Genomic DNA, 15,651 nt, shown 5'->3' with positions numbered 1-15,651 from the left:
ATTTTGAGTGACAACCTCCTTCCATCAGCAAGGGCATTGAAGATGAAACGTGGCTGGGTCTTTCAGCATGACAATGATCCCAAACACACCGCCCGGGCAACGAAGGAGTGGCTTCGTTCGAAGCATTTCAAGGTCCTGGAGTGGCCTAGCCAGTCTCCAGATCTCAACCCCATAGAAAATCTTTGGAGGGAGTTGAAAGTCTGTGTTGCCCAGCGACAGCCCCAAAAAACAAAGGGTATATAACAAAGTACTGAGATGAACTTTTGTTATTGACCAAATACTTATTTTCCACCATAGTTTGAAAATAAATTCTTTAAAAATCAGACAATGTGATTTTCTGGATTTTTCTTTTCTCATTTTGTCTCTCATAGTTGAGGTATACCTAGGATGTAAATTACAGGCCTCTCTCATATTTTTAAGTGGGAGAACTTGCACAATTGGTGGCTGACTAAATACTTTTTTGCCCCTCTGTATACGTTTTCCCTGCGGAACACAACGTCTCTGCTAACTTTGATGAAAGGTTAATTCGAGTGCTTTCACAGGAGGTTTGCAATTCACACATCAAAGTTAGTCGCATATTAGACCACAATTGGCTGATGCCAACAATCCAGCTTTTAATTACACTTTTAACTGAGATTTAAGATGAACAGATAAACTTAATTATAATAACATTATTTATACTAACTTATCATAACATAAGAACTTATTTAAAAATGTTCATATTGTACTACAATATACAACAATAATACATATATAAGTATTAATAAATATATACATTTTTAAAGCAATATGGGAACACAGTAATAATCCTAGATTTTACTACTAACTATTAGGTGGTGTGAGGATAGATGCAAAACACAGAAGCAAAACTAATATAGTGGGATTTCTGTCATTACATTCATCATCATCTACCTCCTCTCCTTAATCACAAAAGTATAACAAATAGATGGATGGAATAGAAAATAATTGATGAGGATATGAAAACAAGCCATTCACAAACACACTTGGACTACTAAAACCGAGGATTGAATAAAAGGAATCATCAAGCTTTGGAGCAGAGCCTGCTTTTGGCATTCAGTATGTGATGAGCTGTAAGACCGTCTTATGTCTATCCCTTTCCTCTTTTTCTATTTCTTTTTTTTCCACAACCTCTGTAGCCGCTTTCACACCAAATACTTTGTCGTACTTAGTTCCCAGCACTTAGTACGTTCCCTGAGGGAAGATTACGCAACTGAAGCCGCTGACGTTTCTTCTTCTTCTTCTTCTTCTTCTTCTTCTTCTTCTTCTTCTTCTTCTTCTTCTTCTTCTTCTTCTTCTTCTTCTTCTTCTTCTTCTTCTTCTTCTTCTTCTTCTTCTTCTTCTTCTTCTTCTTCTTCTTCTTCTTCTTCTTCTTCTTCTTCTTCTTCTTCTTCTTCTTCTTCTTCTTCTTCTTCTTCTTCTTCTTCTTCTTCTTCTTCTTCTTCTTCTTCTTCGGGTTTACTGGCAGGCCGCAAACAACTTCACAGAGTATACTGCCACCTGAATCCCCGAGCCGGAAGACCCCGGAGTTGGAGACTGGCTTTAGTAGAAGCTGCTGCGCGGGGCTAATGCTAATAATCCTAATGCTAGCAAATACAATGGTGGCTTCAAAAAACTTTTCAGAGTTTTACGGGGCGTGGTTTGCAATTTGCCCAGCCAATCAGAAATTGAAATGTTCTCCCCAGGAAAGTACCACCTCTCTAGCAGGCACTAAAAAGGGGGTATACGTTCTCATGAACTAAGTTCTCTTTTTGTTGTGAACGCACAATCCCGTTTTTGCGTGCGTGCGTGCAAAAGTTTGTGTGTCGGTGTACTTCTCTGCAGTCTGTTGTCTATATATGTGTGTATGTCTGTGTTACACACTCACTGATATCGTCACCAATGTGACCTCATAGAATCACTACAGTAGATATCCCCCATCTGTTACACCCTCAGTTACCCACACACACACACACACACACACACACACACACACACACACACACACACACACACACACACACACACACACACACACACACACACACACACACACACACACACACACACACACACACACACTAGTTGGCAGTTTGGTGTCTCTGCAGGAGCTGCCATCATCCCAGTGGAAAGCAGCCGAGAAGGGTATCATGTCGCTTTTCTCTCTCCCTCTCCCCGCGTTATCTCCCATCTCTGTGCTGTTTATTGAAGGTTTATCAGCTCCTTCGTCAGGCTACTAGCTAAAGTCGCTGCTGTGTGTTAAAGCTCTCGGCACGAGTGGCACACACACTCAGAGTTGTGTCCCACATGTCAGTTGTGGGTTCAGGCCACCGGGGATCAGCCACGTTATTGTCCTAGCAAGACTTTGCTCTTACCCTTATTGTTTTTTTGATAAGAGTAAGCTATGAAGCTATGAAGCTATGAAGCTTAGCTGGCGAATGTAGCTTAGCAAATAATGGAAACTGGGAAACCAGCTTGCCTAACTTAGACAAATTGTATGAAACTATTTCACAGAGGACAGATATGAAAGCCATGATTTTGTAAATATAAATGAAATATGGATGTTGGCACTAGACCCACAATAGTTGAAATGCTAATGGTGTATAGTCAGGAATGCAGGGTGCATGCACCACACTTCTTTCACACTTATTCTCATCAGAATGCCAATAAGAGCTTTGCACAAGCCTCATTTTTTAGACTAGACCAATTAGCTTCTTCTACTTCTTCACAACCAAATTCCAATTTCATTAAAACATTTCTGAGTCCAGACCAGAAGTTGCGCTAGACTTTTTCGCTACCCGTCATTTTGACGGACAGGATCGTAAAACTTCCGTCAAAATCCAGAATTACCCGTCGGCCTTTACACAACTCTGACGAGGGGGGGGGAAGCATGCTTGTGAACTGTCAACGGGGGCGGGGGGCGGGACAGTTCACATGCGCCGTGTTATGCATGGCTGCTGCACCTCGCGGGAGCGTGCACAGCGTAAAGCCAAAACTCACAGACATTTCAATGATTTGTACGGCACAAACGGTATAATTTCCTTTTTGGAGGGCATGCATAACACGGCATAACACCGGAGCCTCGCTGCGGGGAAACTTTGGCGCTGTTCCGAGTTTGTTTTAATCTGTCAAAATGACGGACTGCTTTCAGATTTGTCCATCATTGTTAAAAAAAATCCGTCATGGACGGAAAATATTCGGTTAAGGTGACCTCTGGTCCAGACTGACATTCTCTGTAAATAATTCCCTTAAATGTTTCAACAAGTACAACAATCTAAGATTCAAAAACTGTTGCCAAGACACAACTCGGTGTTCATGTGGGGATCTTTGGCCTAAGAACAGAATGCTGCTCTGCGCGCGCTATGACCCCTTATTACAACGTGACCGCCCATGACCACTTGTAGCCTTGGCAAACGAACCCTGCGCTGCCAACATCTGCTGTGGGTTTCACTGGACTGCCCCGCATGCTAAGACCTCTTGTATGCAGCTTAAGGGTGGATTGTACGCTAATGGTCCAATCCTGTAATTGTTACATTACAGTTCATTTAGCTGACAATTTTATCCAAAGCTACTTAGAAAGACTTCTACAGAGTTCACATACTGTTGGCCATGCCTACGAGAGCAATTTGGGGTTCAGTCTCCTGCTTAAGCCCGCGTCATACTGTCCCGAAATTGACACCAGATGGACACAAATTCGGCTCTCATCGTAACAACATCGGGCAATTTCTGAGGGCATCTTAAGCCATCGTATGACCGCCGGTGGAGTTTCTCAGGCACCGGCAGCAACTTCGTGAGCGGTGGCAAAATCTTTGGCATGCCAAAAAATTGCCAAAAGACCTTGCGAAGGTTCATTTTCGTGTTGAATTTGTGTGTCCATTTTGCCCTTCGTGAGGGCATCTTGTCAAATCGTGTCATCTTCATCTTTACTTCGTGTGATCATCAGTGCCATCGGGCATTTTTCGGCTCACGAAGACAATACGAAGGAAACAAGAAGCTGCCCGATTGTCTTATGAAGGCAACACGACTACGTGAAGCCCTCGCAATGCCGCCGTGTAGCCATCGTATTATAGTACAATTTTTTTTCTGTGAAACTGAAAAAGTTTTTCTTACTTTCGTTGCAGTTGTATGTCTTAAATATAATTTAGGTTAACTTCCTGTTTTATTTAGATAACGAATTTACGCTGTTGACAGGAAGTTGTTGTTGCTATGGAAACAATAGTTTATTTATTTTCTACAACAGTTATTTTTTTCTTAAGGAAAGCACGGTGCAAATAATGTCAGGTTTTGTCATTGGGAGTACTTACCTTAGCCGTGTGTGTGTGTGTGTGTGTGTGTGTGTGTGTGTGTGTGTGTGTGTGCGCGTGCGTGCGTGCGTGTGTGTGCATGCGTGCGTGTGCGTGCGTTATCATTATCACACTTTCTGCCACACTTAAGCACAGCAGCTACTATTGTTTGGCCTTGTAAAATGGATCCTTGGGCTGTCATTTGCCGGCATGGGGCTTTCCAAATCAACACACACACACACACACACACACACACACACACACACACACACACACACACACACACACACACACACACACACACACACACACTCTGTTTCTCTGGCCGATTATAATGACATCTGCGAGTGGCTCTCATTAAAAGACTGGTGCTGAAAGCAGGTGTCCTAACACACAAATAAATTAAGTTTATTGCATAGTAGTGTTAAAGTAAACCCATATTATTACTTACAAGAAATAATACGTAAAAAAAAAATGAGCATCATTCTTCTTATATTCTTCCTCGTTTGATCTTTTTTTGTATCTTCCTCCATTTCTCTGCTTTGGTGTTCATTTGGGTTTTCTGGATGAGTTAGGGTCATTTGTTGTGTGTACGTGTGTTTGTGTGTGTTTTAGTTGACTGCTCTAACTCATTTCAACATAATGTGTCTTTCCATCTTTCTCCCACACACATTTTTTTTCCCTGGCTCAGTTTAATAAAACAACACGCATACTCATTCACACACACTTGCAGACACTGAGCTGTCTTTTTAATAGCGTGTCCTCCTGTTGATCCATCATCATGGCAACCCATTTAAATGTTAAACGACCAGCGAGAGGGGGTTCATCTATGCAAACTGCTTTTTTTTTCTATTACTGGATGGATTGGATGGATTTAACTGAGAAAATATACTAACAGAAAACACGCACATGAGCGCACACTCAATGTTTATTATTTTTGTATTACATACAGATGTGACCACCTATCATGGCAATGAGGCTGATATAATAGAAATTTTTTATGAAATTGTGGTGTGCACTTTCAATTTGTGTGTCCACTCCTATCATTGCGTGTGTCTTTGTTACTTTTTCTTAGTTCAGCCACTAGTTACATTTTCTTTCATAGATCCACTGTAAACACTCATAGAACACGCATTTTTGACACCTAATAATAATAAAAACAACTTTGTTTCACAGGCTGCTTGTTTATCTTCTTAATTATTAGAGGAAAGCAAGAGGCTTTTGCTTATTCATTGTTTTACAGTGAAATTGAATTCATCACCCAGATACACATATTTACAGACATTTACATATTTTCGTCAGATTCCATAAAACATCTCACGGCCCTGTGGGTGGTCCTGACCCCCAAAGCTGAGAACTGCTGCTTGCTTCAAACTGTTCTGCAGTGAAACAAAACCCGTCCTCCACTCCTAATCCATTCTGGCGTTGGAGTGCAAGACAAAGAAATCATAAATTAACACAGCAGGAAATTAAATCAGATAAATAATGAATGTAGCCGTGAATTAAGAACTTGCTAGAAGTTGCTAAATCATGAACATTGCTTCGGACAGATTTTCAGACTAGCAAATTGTCTGTGTAATTAGGCGCGGGAAGTATCTAACATTTCTCTTTTGGGTGTTTTAAAAAAAGTTATTTCCAAGGTTGTGGAGCTTCCTATCAGGTCTGGACAGTCAGTCTGATAGGGCGGGGGGGTTTCCATCAGGGAAAACAGTTTTCTGCAGAGTAGAGGACTATGCGTCGGCTTAACGCTGTTAAACCTACAATCCCCACAGACAAACACTGTCTAAACCTGACACTGCTGACCCACGCAATTACACACACACACACACACACACACACACACACACACACACACACACACACACACACACACACACACACACACACACACACACACACACACACACACACACACACACACACACACACACACACAGATAATTCATGCTCATACAGACCAAAGCTTGTCACATGCAGACAGACATAGACTTTCTACCATAAGTACATACAATTATTTTCTGGCATAAACCCAGTGATGTTCATGGACATACAGAAAGATTATGAACGTAGCGACAACACACAAAAGTGTAACCATGACTATGTTGATGTGAAAACTTCCACATAGCAAATATACGGACAGGTTTTTCAAGCTACAAACTGCATGCTATTCTTTATCTTGTCACCAGTCAGTTTACATACTCGGTCTAAAAACACTTTTTAAAGGTAGGGTAGGTAAGAATGGAGAAACCAGCTCGAGTGCGCTACAATTTGAAAGTACGCAGCCGAAAAAAATCTGTCCCTTCCTTCAGACTTCCTCACAGAGCCCCTCCTCCAACACACACAAACGCGCACATGACCAATGAGGGCACGAGATAAGTTTGTGCACGAGATGGAAGGCTGACAGGCAGGTAGGCCATCCAGTTCCATCCATTGGTCGTGCTTTTTACAGCGCCACAGCTTCCACAGATGACATTTTTTTATGTATTTATTGTCGAAGAATTTAATGTATTCATTGCTATCGGGGTGTTACCGTAATACCTACCCAACCTTTAAGCTTTAAAGTGCACCTATCATGCTATTTTTAGGCAATAGCATAGGTCTCAGATATATAAAAATATATAAAAAACATGTCTATGATGTGTTTTGCTCAATATACCAAACAGATCACCCATTCTAGCCATGCCTCGTATCCTTCTATTTCACTCCCTGTTTCAAAAGTGCTGATTTTGGGTATAATGCTTTAAAAAAAGAAAGACATTTTTTTTTTCAAGAAGAAGGGGGCTGAGCTCATGCGGGACCCGGCAGCTACTGTCTAAACCAGGGCTATTCAATTACAAATTCAGTTGGGCCAGATTTTATAACTACAAAATTCCGCCGGCCCAGACATTCAACACAACGAATTAGCATTAATTTAACAGAATCTGAGGCATCTCAAAGTGCATACAAAACAATAAGTGCACAGTTGTAGCATTACATTTGTTTGCTTTATTAGTCAAATATTCAGGTTATTCTTTTGAACCAGGCACATCACAAAGTGAATTTAACTGAATACAGTCTTAATAAATGTCTTCATACATACAAAATAAAATTGGATACATATGACACATGCACATCAAAGAGTGCATTAACAAACAGTTAAAGAGCTCCAATGTAACAAAAATAGGTAGTACTGCAGCAATAGGCCTACTATTTTTTCACTTTTCAAGTAATAACAACAAAATCATATGTTTTGGTCACATTTGACCCAGACACATTACAAAGTGCATTTAAATGAATACACACATAACTGTCAAACCCTTCAGTGCACAAAGCCATAACAAGGGATAAGGGCAGAGGTGGGAGTAAGTCCTACATGTGCAAGTCATGAGCAAGTCTCAAGTCTTGACCTACAAGTATCAAGCAAGTCCCAAGTCACTGTGGTGAGAGGCAAGCAAGTCAAGTCATTGCTCAGGTCAAGCAAGTCAAGTCAAGTCATACAACATTCTGATGAATAAGCCCAGTTTCTGCATTTAAATCAGTTAAAAGACAGTGGTTATGAAAATGGATTTAACCCACACTATGATCTTCATTACACACACAGTTAATCATTTGAAATCTAATTTAGAGCGATGACAATCATACTAGATTAATATTAACCCTAGAACTGCAGACAATATAGCTAGGACTCCAAGTCTGTTCAAAAAGGCAGAATTCCAGGTAAGAAAATCATATATGGCATTTGCCATTACACATATTTAATTAAAATGTCTGTTAACACTAGAACCTCCAACAGCGTCAGCGCCTACATAGATATCATTTTCAAATCATTTAATTTGTTCCTCTTCATAATTTCCTTATAAACTAAGTAGGATGATTTAAAACTCAGTTAATTGGGTTCATTTTGAAATGGCTTCAGTTTATCATCATAACAGATGAAAAAGTTCAGATTCATTTTACAATAAATCAAGGAATTGTGCACTTCTACAAACAAAAACAACATTAAAACATTTAAACAAACTACTAAAAGTAGATGAACTACATTATTCAAAAGTTTACAGTAACTTCTGATAATAACACAGGGGAAATAAACGAGGTATCTCTTTTCCTCTCTCTCTTTCTCTCTCTCCCTCTCCTGACAGCCCGTCAGTATCAGGGTTAGTCAAAATTAATCCCTTGGCGGTTCTAGTGTTCATTTACCGTTGTCTTCTCTTTGCAATGCTTAATCGATTTGAAACCAAGTCTAACGTAGCTTAAACTTAACATTAGCTTTCTAGCTAACACAACACATGCACGCACCTTTCTCTGTGGGTTTTTTTGTAGTGACGAATGAAGTTGGATGTTGTGGTGGTCGTGTCACTGATCTTTATGCTGCAGACCATGCATACCGCTGTTCTCTTCTTATTACCGTCATCGACAACATAATCCTTGAATCCAAACTTGACTATTTTCGGAGTAACGTTAGCCGCTGCCATGTTAACTGACACTCCTGCCTACTAGTGGGTTGCCAGGTTTGCGCGCATCACATTTCGAAAAAACTAAAAGTAATATCTCAATACAAAAACAAACGCAAATATTTAATTTTAAAAAGTCAAGTCCTTTCAAGTCATCTGTCTCAAGCTTAAGTCAAGTCTCAAGTCATGAATACCAAGTCAAAGTAAAGTCAAGTCTTTTATCAATGTTAGTCAAGTCTCAAGTCCAAACATATGCGACTCGAGTCAGACTCGAGTCAAGTCATGTGACTCGAGTCCCCACCTCTGGATAAGGGTATAACATATGAATGAATACTACACTACACGTCTAAGTATAGTAGGTGCTTGCTATCACCTCAATTGTGATTTGTCATCGCTGACTTTCTCAATGGGAGAAGTGACATTTTTAGTTTTGAACAAGAGCAGAGATTTTTGGCTCATAGGATGCAATCCTAAGACATTGGTGAAGAGCGCTGTCAGTCAGGGAGCAGCGAGTGCTACTTTGTATTAAGTTAATGTGTGAAAAGCTTAATTCCCATGTGAATGTTGATGGTTACGGTTGACTGCATGTCAATAAGTTCCAGTGTAAATTTCCCCTCATCAATGGAGGGGACCACCTCTTTTGCTTTGGTGGATATGTCCCCCTCTATTGCAACAGTGAAGGGGTCTCTGGCAAAGCCCCTCACCTCTGTGGGCAGAGCAAGTCCAATCGAGTTCTCTCTCAACCTCGCAATGAAGTCATCCGTGATTTGTGCCGGGGATGTGATGTGTTTGTGGAGCATCGGAAAAGGCAGCATCCGACCCGTGCTCAAGTCGGTCACGAAAAGGTCCAGCTTGACTTGGAATGCGCGCATCTGCTCCACAAGATCAATGACCATTTTGTCTCTGTTTACGCTTCAGAGTTGAGAGAGACATGTTTTAGAGTTGCTATCATAGGACCACCGTTACTAGCACCACTAGATGCACCTTCAAAAAACGCGCTGCATTGTGGTGTGGTGGTTTCTAGGCAACGCGGAGTGTTGCGTTCATGGTCTGTACTACTCGGGAGTTGGTTCTGGGCCGCATCTGGCCCGCGGGCCGCCATTTGAATAGGCTTGGTCTAAACTAAATACTGCCGTAAGTACCCCCGTTTTTAGAGATGTGGGTACGGAGGAAAAGAGAGGGTTTTATTTTCTGACGCTGCGTGAGTTCCCTGACACACCGGGGACACATATTTATCTATAAAAGACATCAAAAAGTGCATTTTGCATGATAGGTCCCCTTTAAGTTAATGTATGTAATGTAATACATCATCCAGTATTGGATATTCTTGATCATAGACAGGACTAAATTATTTTTAATAACAACAAGGTATATGTTTATCATGCAAAGCTTCTTTCATTGCTGTTTCTTTCTTTCTGGTGCACCATTTACTTATTATTCTTTGTTTTAATGGTAAGACTAGCTTATATTTGAGAATGACGACTGAACTATTTTAATATTTTTTAAATCTAAGGCTTCACAAATAAGCATACATTTGTTGAGTTTTTCAAATAGTGTTTTGATGAATACTTGCAAACATCTTAAGAAAGTAAAATCAACAGTAGTGCAACAGTACTATCCACATAACCATCGAATGCTTCAAACACACACTTTCATCTGGCGGGATACACTTGCGTTCTTTGTTTCTGACTTTCTCTCAGACGTAGTCATTACTGCCATACTTCCTTGTTGATGATATGGTGTTTTCCACCATCTATATGGGTTTATAAAATACATTTTTATCTACAAAGCCTGTCTTTTATTCTCTGTCTGTTGTCCAATCTTTCTTTATTCTCCATATTCCCTCTGCTCGCAGTACTTTTGTGTCTCTCTGGCTCTCTGTGTTTGCCGTATTCTCCAATTACCTCTTGAAAATGCACAGGTCATCTTATTGATATTGCCGAGCTAAAAGAAGAAAACATGTGGAAATAAAAGCAGACAGTCCAAATGGCTTTTTTCTCTCCTTCGAAAATAGACTCTTGCTGCAATTTTTCACTCTGAATTTAGCTGAAAAGCTCCTTGTGATGGTTTCTCTCAAATGGAAAAGCTTTTAGTTTAGCTTTTGGAGACAATTCTCGCCGAATGAGCTGACCTCCGTCTCCTCACCCTGTTTCTACCTCCATTACTTTCCCCCTCGCTCCCAGAAGGACGAGTTGTCCCGTGTGACTGGCTTTGTTCTGGAGAGCGGTAAGGAGCAGCTCATGTTTGAGGTGCCTCTTAATGACACCGGCTCGGCAGGCCTGGGCATCAGCCTCAAAGGAAACAAGTCCAGGGAGACCGGAGAGGACCTGGGAATATTCATCAAATCCATTATACATGGAGGGGCAGCATACAAGGTAAGCAACAAACAAAGACAACCTGTGTCCTGGAAAGTAATCATTGTTACATTTGGGAAACATGTAAGACTTACCTGAAGTTAGTGTTTTTGACTAGCGTATGGTAAAAAAGGCAACGTTTTTTCCAAAGGGAGTCAAAAGAGTGTCAGTAGAGAGTCCAAAGAGTGTGTTTCCGTGGCCGGTTCTGAGCCGAAACCAGGTTTGCGTGTTTTCGATTGACATTTACCCAGGCCAGTACATGTTGGTGGCTTACGTAAGAAGATGTTGATGCATTTAAGTGAGCAGCAACAGTTTGTGGCGAGTTCGACAAAGAGTAGAAAGTTGGTGGAGAAGTTGTGATTGCAATCTATTCTAACTTTGTAAGTATAGAGCAACTTTGCCTATCGTGTGGTGGATAAGGTTTCCAAGTCGAACCAACAAGAACCCAACAGTTCTTATAGCACGGTGCTCGAATGGAATGAATATCAATGGAAAAGGCGTATAAGAGTGTTCACCTCCTCAATCAACAAAAACTGTAACAGTATATAAACTGACAAGTAGTGTCAAGATAACTTATTATTCATGAGACAGTCTTCTGGGGACACCACAGCTGTCTCTGCGTCTCCTGCCATGTGCTCCTGTTCGGTTAACCTTTGACCTCTTACTCACCAGGACACACTTGACATGTCGTGGACAGCAGAGAGACAGACAGACAGACAGACAGACAGACAGACACATGCACTCACATACATGTTTGGGTTCACAGTGTTTAGTATGTGTGTGCAGACGGACAATAATAGATGGAAACAGGTTCTCTGTAGAGGCATAAATTATACACAAGGGAAGTCAGCCAGACGGAGCTGATGCTAGTCTCTGTCTGTGTGTGTTTGTGTGTCTGTGTGTGTTTGTGTGTGTCTGTTTGTGTTGTTGGTTGGTGCCGTTATTTATGTATGTCATGTCATGTATGTTATGCTGGTATGGCCCCCTCCTAGGTTAGCTTTGTCAGCAGTGTTGCTAGCACTTTTATGTCAATCAGCCTTGTTAGCACCATTAGCACTGTTAGCCATTCCCGTTTTGGCTCAGCCACCTCCATGTTTGCTTGAGACGTCAAGAGCCAATGCAGGTAACTCTGGCCCAGTCTCCAAATGTGGTACATATCACCAAAGTTAACAATCATTTATTTATCCACCCTTGATTGTGATCTGCTCCAAAAATCTAGTTTTTACTTTTTCGTCCTATGTTTACCCTATGTGTACCCTTCTCCTAAGTTTCATGAAAATAGGGTCATTATTTTGTCGACAGACAGACAAACTGAGCCTTGGCAAAGGGCAAACATGTACATGGTTATTAACAATAGACAGATACACAGACCTTCATAAAATGCATAGTTCTATATTCCAGTTCACTGAGAATGCAGACTTTGTTTAATCCGCCTGATGTGTGTGTTTTACAGGACAGTCGACTGCATGTCAACGACCAGATGATGGCAGTAAACGGAGAGTCGTTGCTAGGGCGCTCCAATCACGTGGCCATGGAGACGCTCCGCCGCTCTATGTCACAGGAGGGAAACGTTAGAGGGATGATCCAACTGGTGGTGCTGAGGGCTCTGAAGGTACACACACAACCACACAGACTTAAACTAATGACACATTGACTCAGGGGTGTAACATGAATACAAGAGCAGCCTTACAAAATGCCTTTACTGAAATGTTATGGACCCACATCTTTATGAAATAGTCTATTGTATGTGTTCATTTTCACTTTGCTCTGGTGAATGTCATAACATGTAAAAACACAAAGTAATAAACACAAATAACATTTGTATTTGGAAGACTTAAAATGGATAGTAAAGCACAAACTGCATTAAAAAGTGTTCTTAATATACTTTGGTTTCTCTTTTTATATTGTCAAAAACATCCAGAATCTAGGTTAGGACCCCCGCTGTGACAATGAGAGCCCATGCTCGCCACTGTTGCTTAACTAAGACGAAAACAAACATGCATGTCTCTTATATCTTCCCTCTGGATCTCCTATCCCCTCTTCTGGCTCTGACTACTGAAAGCATCTTTCGTTCTTGCAGTCGACTGCCTCTGACTTTTTAGCCCTTCCATCCATTCTTCACACTTGACACGAGTCACCCTGCTCTTACCAGCAGCAGCAGCAGCAGCAGCAGCAGCAGCAGCAGCAGCAGCAGCAGCAGCAGCAGCAGCAGCAGCAGCAGCAGCAGCAAAAGAGCATTTACACTCCAGCTATTCAGATTGTGTCCGTGTGCTTCTTTGTGTGTGACTGAGTGTTCTTCATTGTATCTTTTTTCTAGTAGAGAAAAGGCGCTTTTCACCTCGGCTGCTTTTCAGCTGGTGCCTTTTCCATGGCTCTGTAGAATATTTGTACAAACCTTTGCACACACAAAGCTGGGTTGTTGGTTCAAGTGTGAACGGCCCTCTGCATGGCCTGCTTGTAGTGGGGAAAAAAGATACGTACAGTGCCTGCTTAAAATATGTACACATAAGCACAACAAACAGACATATAGGTACACACAAATAAAAACACACTTTAAAAAAGTACCAGTATTTAGCTGATTGAAAAATCTGAATGTTTTATCTCCCAGGAAATTGGGTTTCTTGACAGTTGATCCATTTAAGAATACAACTAAAATGATAATAATATAAAAAATCAATTAAATATGTATGTAAACACAATAAATTGGTGTAAGAATAACTTTTTGTCAAATGTATAATATTCATAATATATCATATTTAAGAAAACTAAAGTAAAATGTCCAATACAAATTACGAGAAAATTGAATAAAAAATGTATATAAACATGAAATGCTCATTTAGTAATCTCTTCTGATTGAAATTAATTGAACTACATGTGAACAATGTTTTGAACTAAATAGTTCAATAGCCCCACAATCTATAGCTTCTTTCAAAATGATAAATTGTCATTAAGATTGATTGCAATGCATTTGTAATAAACAGCATTACTTTCAGATAATTGTGCCCATGTGCATCGCTACATGTGAAGTGGTGTGCTTGCAGGGCATCCCCTGTCAATAGCTTGATGGTGAAAGCTATTAGCAACATCAAAGAGTAGCATCCATGTTAAGAGATGAAAAGAAAGGATACAAAGAGAGGAAGACAAAGGCAGATATACTGTAAGAGACGGTGCCTTTTTAAAAGGCTTTTTTTGGCTTCAGTATTGATGCTTTTAACATTTCAGAAGTGGACCACTCTACTCTCCTTTTTTCTTCTCTATGTCCTTTGCCCTGTCTCTCACTCAGTTCTTCATACTGTATTCATCATCTCTCTTTCTCTAATCTCTCACTTCATTATGCAGCTGCTCTCTTTATTCACTAACTGCCCAAATACTCTATATCTCCAAGCTAAATAAGCATGGCTCAGCAGAGGTTCCTGAACCTGAAGCTGCTCGCTGTGGTACTGTCACAATTGCTTGATACACAATAATGGCTTGATAATGCACATTTGTAAATAGTTTCCCAGTGATCAATACATCACATCACATATTCAGCTATTTAGATTTAGTTGATCTCTCATTCTGAAAATATACTTTAACATCCTTGACATGAAAACATTTTTCTATAAATATAAGACTTTATACTTAACTTTTGACATGTAATTAAACTCCTTAACTCCTTCCTTACCTTCAAGCACTCTGAGACATTAGACTTACTCCACCATAATAAACTGTTCAACACCAACAATACTTAGTCTGCATAACCTGCAGTTATTCTACTGTGCAATACTAATAACACTTAGGATTAATACTGTGTTAAAATGTACATTTCAAGCATTAATCTGATTTTCATCAATCATATATTTTTTACAACGTACATAGCACTTTATATATTCAGGTTCAGGTTATTAATTTTCACACAAAGGTACATTTGGTTTGCAGATTAAAGACACAATCCATTGTGACAGCACAGACAACAATATATTATCAAATACACATATTAACATATTTATTTTAATTAACTTCTTACTTGACTAATAAACATATTTTTTGTGTTAGTTAATTCTCTAATTGCAATATTTTATTTTGACTTATTGTGTTTCTTTGTACATATTTTATTTTAATTTGTCTTTGTATTTTTATTTCATTCCAAAATGGAAAAACTGCCACAAAACAAATATAATAAACTATACATAATATATTCTGATTCTTTATGGGAAAAGAGCAACCCAAACGTAAAACCAGATTCAGTTTTATGTTTTGTAGAATTGTTCCTAACATTTGACTGTAACTAGAAACTACGTTTTGCCTCAATAACATCTTCATTGAAAATAAACCTTATCTTTTTCAAGAGCAATCGGATTGCACTATGCAACTGGGATGTGTACTGGGAGACAGTGGGGGAGGGGAGGGGGTCCACAGGACCTCTGACACTCTGAAGAGTGATGAAGCCTGGGCTTGAAATTGGGGAGCAGGGGCTGGCACTCGGTGGGGGGTCAAGAGGAAGATGACAGAAAGGATTTATTACGCACACACAGCGCTGTCATGTCTTCTCCTGTTTGAGTCTAAACAGAGAAACACAACCAGAGCGCCATACATATGCATTCATGT

At 40.1% G+C, this 15,651-nt stretch overlaps 1 protein-coding gene across 3 annotated transcripts in view; it reads left to right on the top strand.

The window, feature by feature from the left end:
- Nucleotides 1-15,651, top strand: part of LOC117466535 (partitioning defective 3 homolog B-like) — a 291,025-nt gene that overhangs the window by 117,126 nt on the left and 158,248 nt on the right. For all 3 annotated transcript variants that reach the window (XM_034109836.2, XM_034109835.2, XM_034109837.2), the window contains exons 12-13: nucleotides 10,894-11,085; nucleotides 12,518-12,676. In XM_034109836.2, coding sequence (XP_033965727.1) covers nucleotides 10,894-11,085; nucleotides 12,518-12,676 — 351 coding nt within the window. The remainder of the gene's footprint in view (nucleotides 1-10,893; nucleotides 11,086-12,517; nucleotides 12,677-15,651) is intronic.

This window comes from Pseudochaenichthys georgianus, chromosome 21 (assembly GCF_902827115.2).
Source record: "Pseudochaenichthys georgianus chromosome 21, fPseGeo1.2, whole genome shotgun sequence".
NCBI classification, from domain to species: Eukaryota; Metazoa; Chordata; class Actinopteri; order Perciformes; family Channichthyidae; genus Pseudochaenichthys; species Pseudochaenichthys georgianus.
This window is presented reverse-complemented; position numbering and strand designations above follow the sequence as displayed.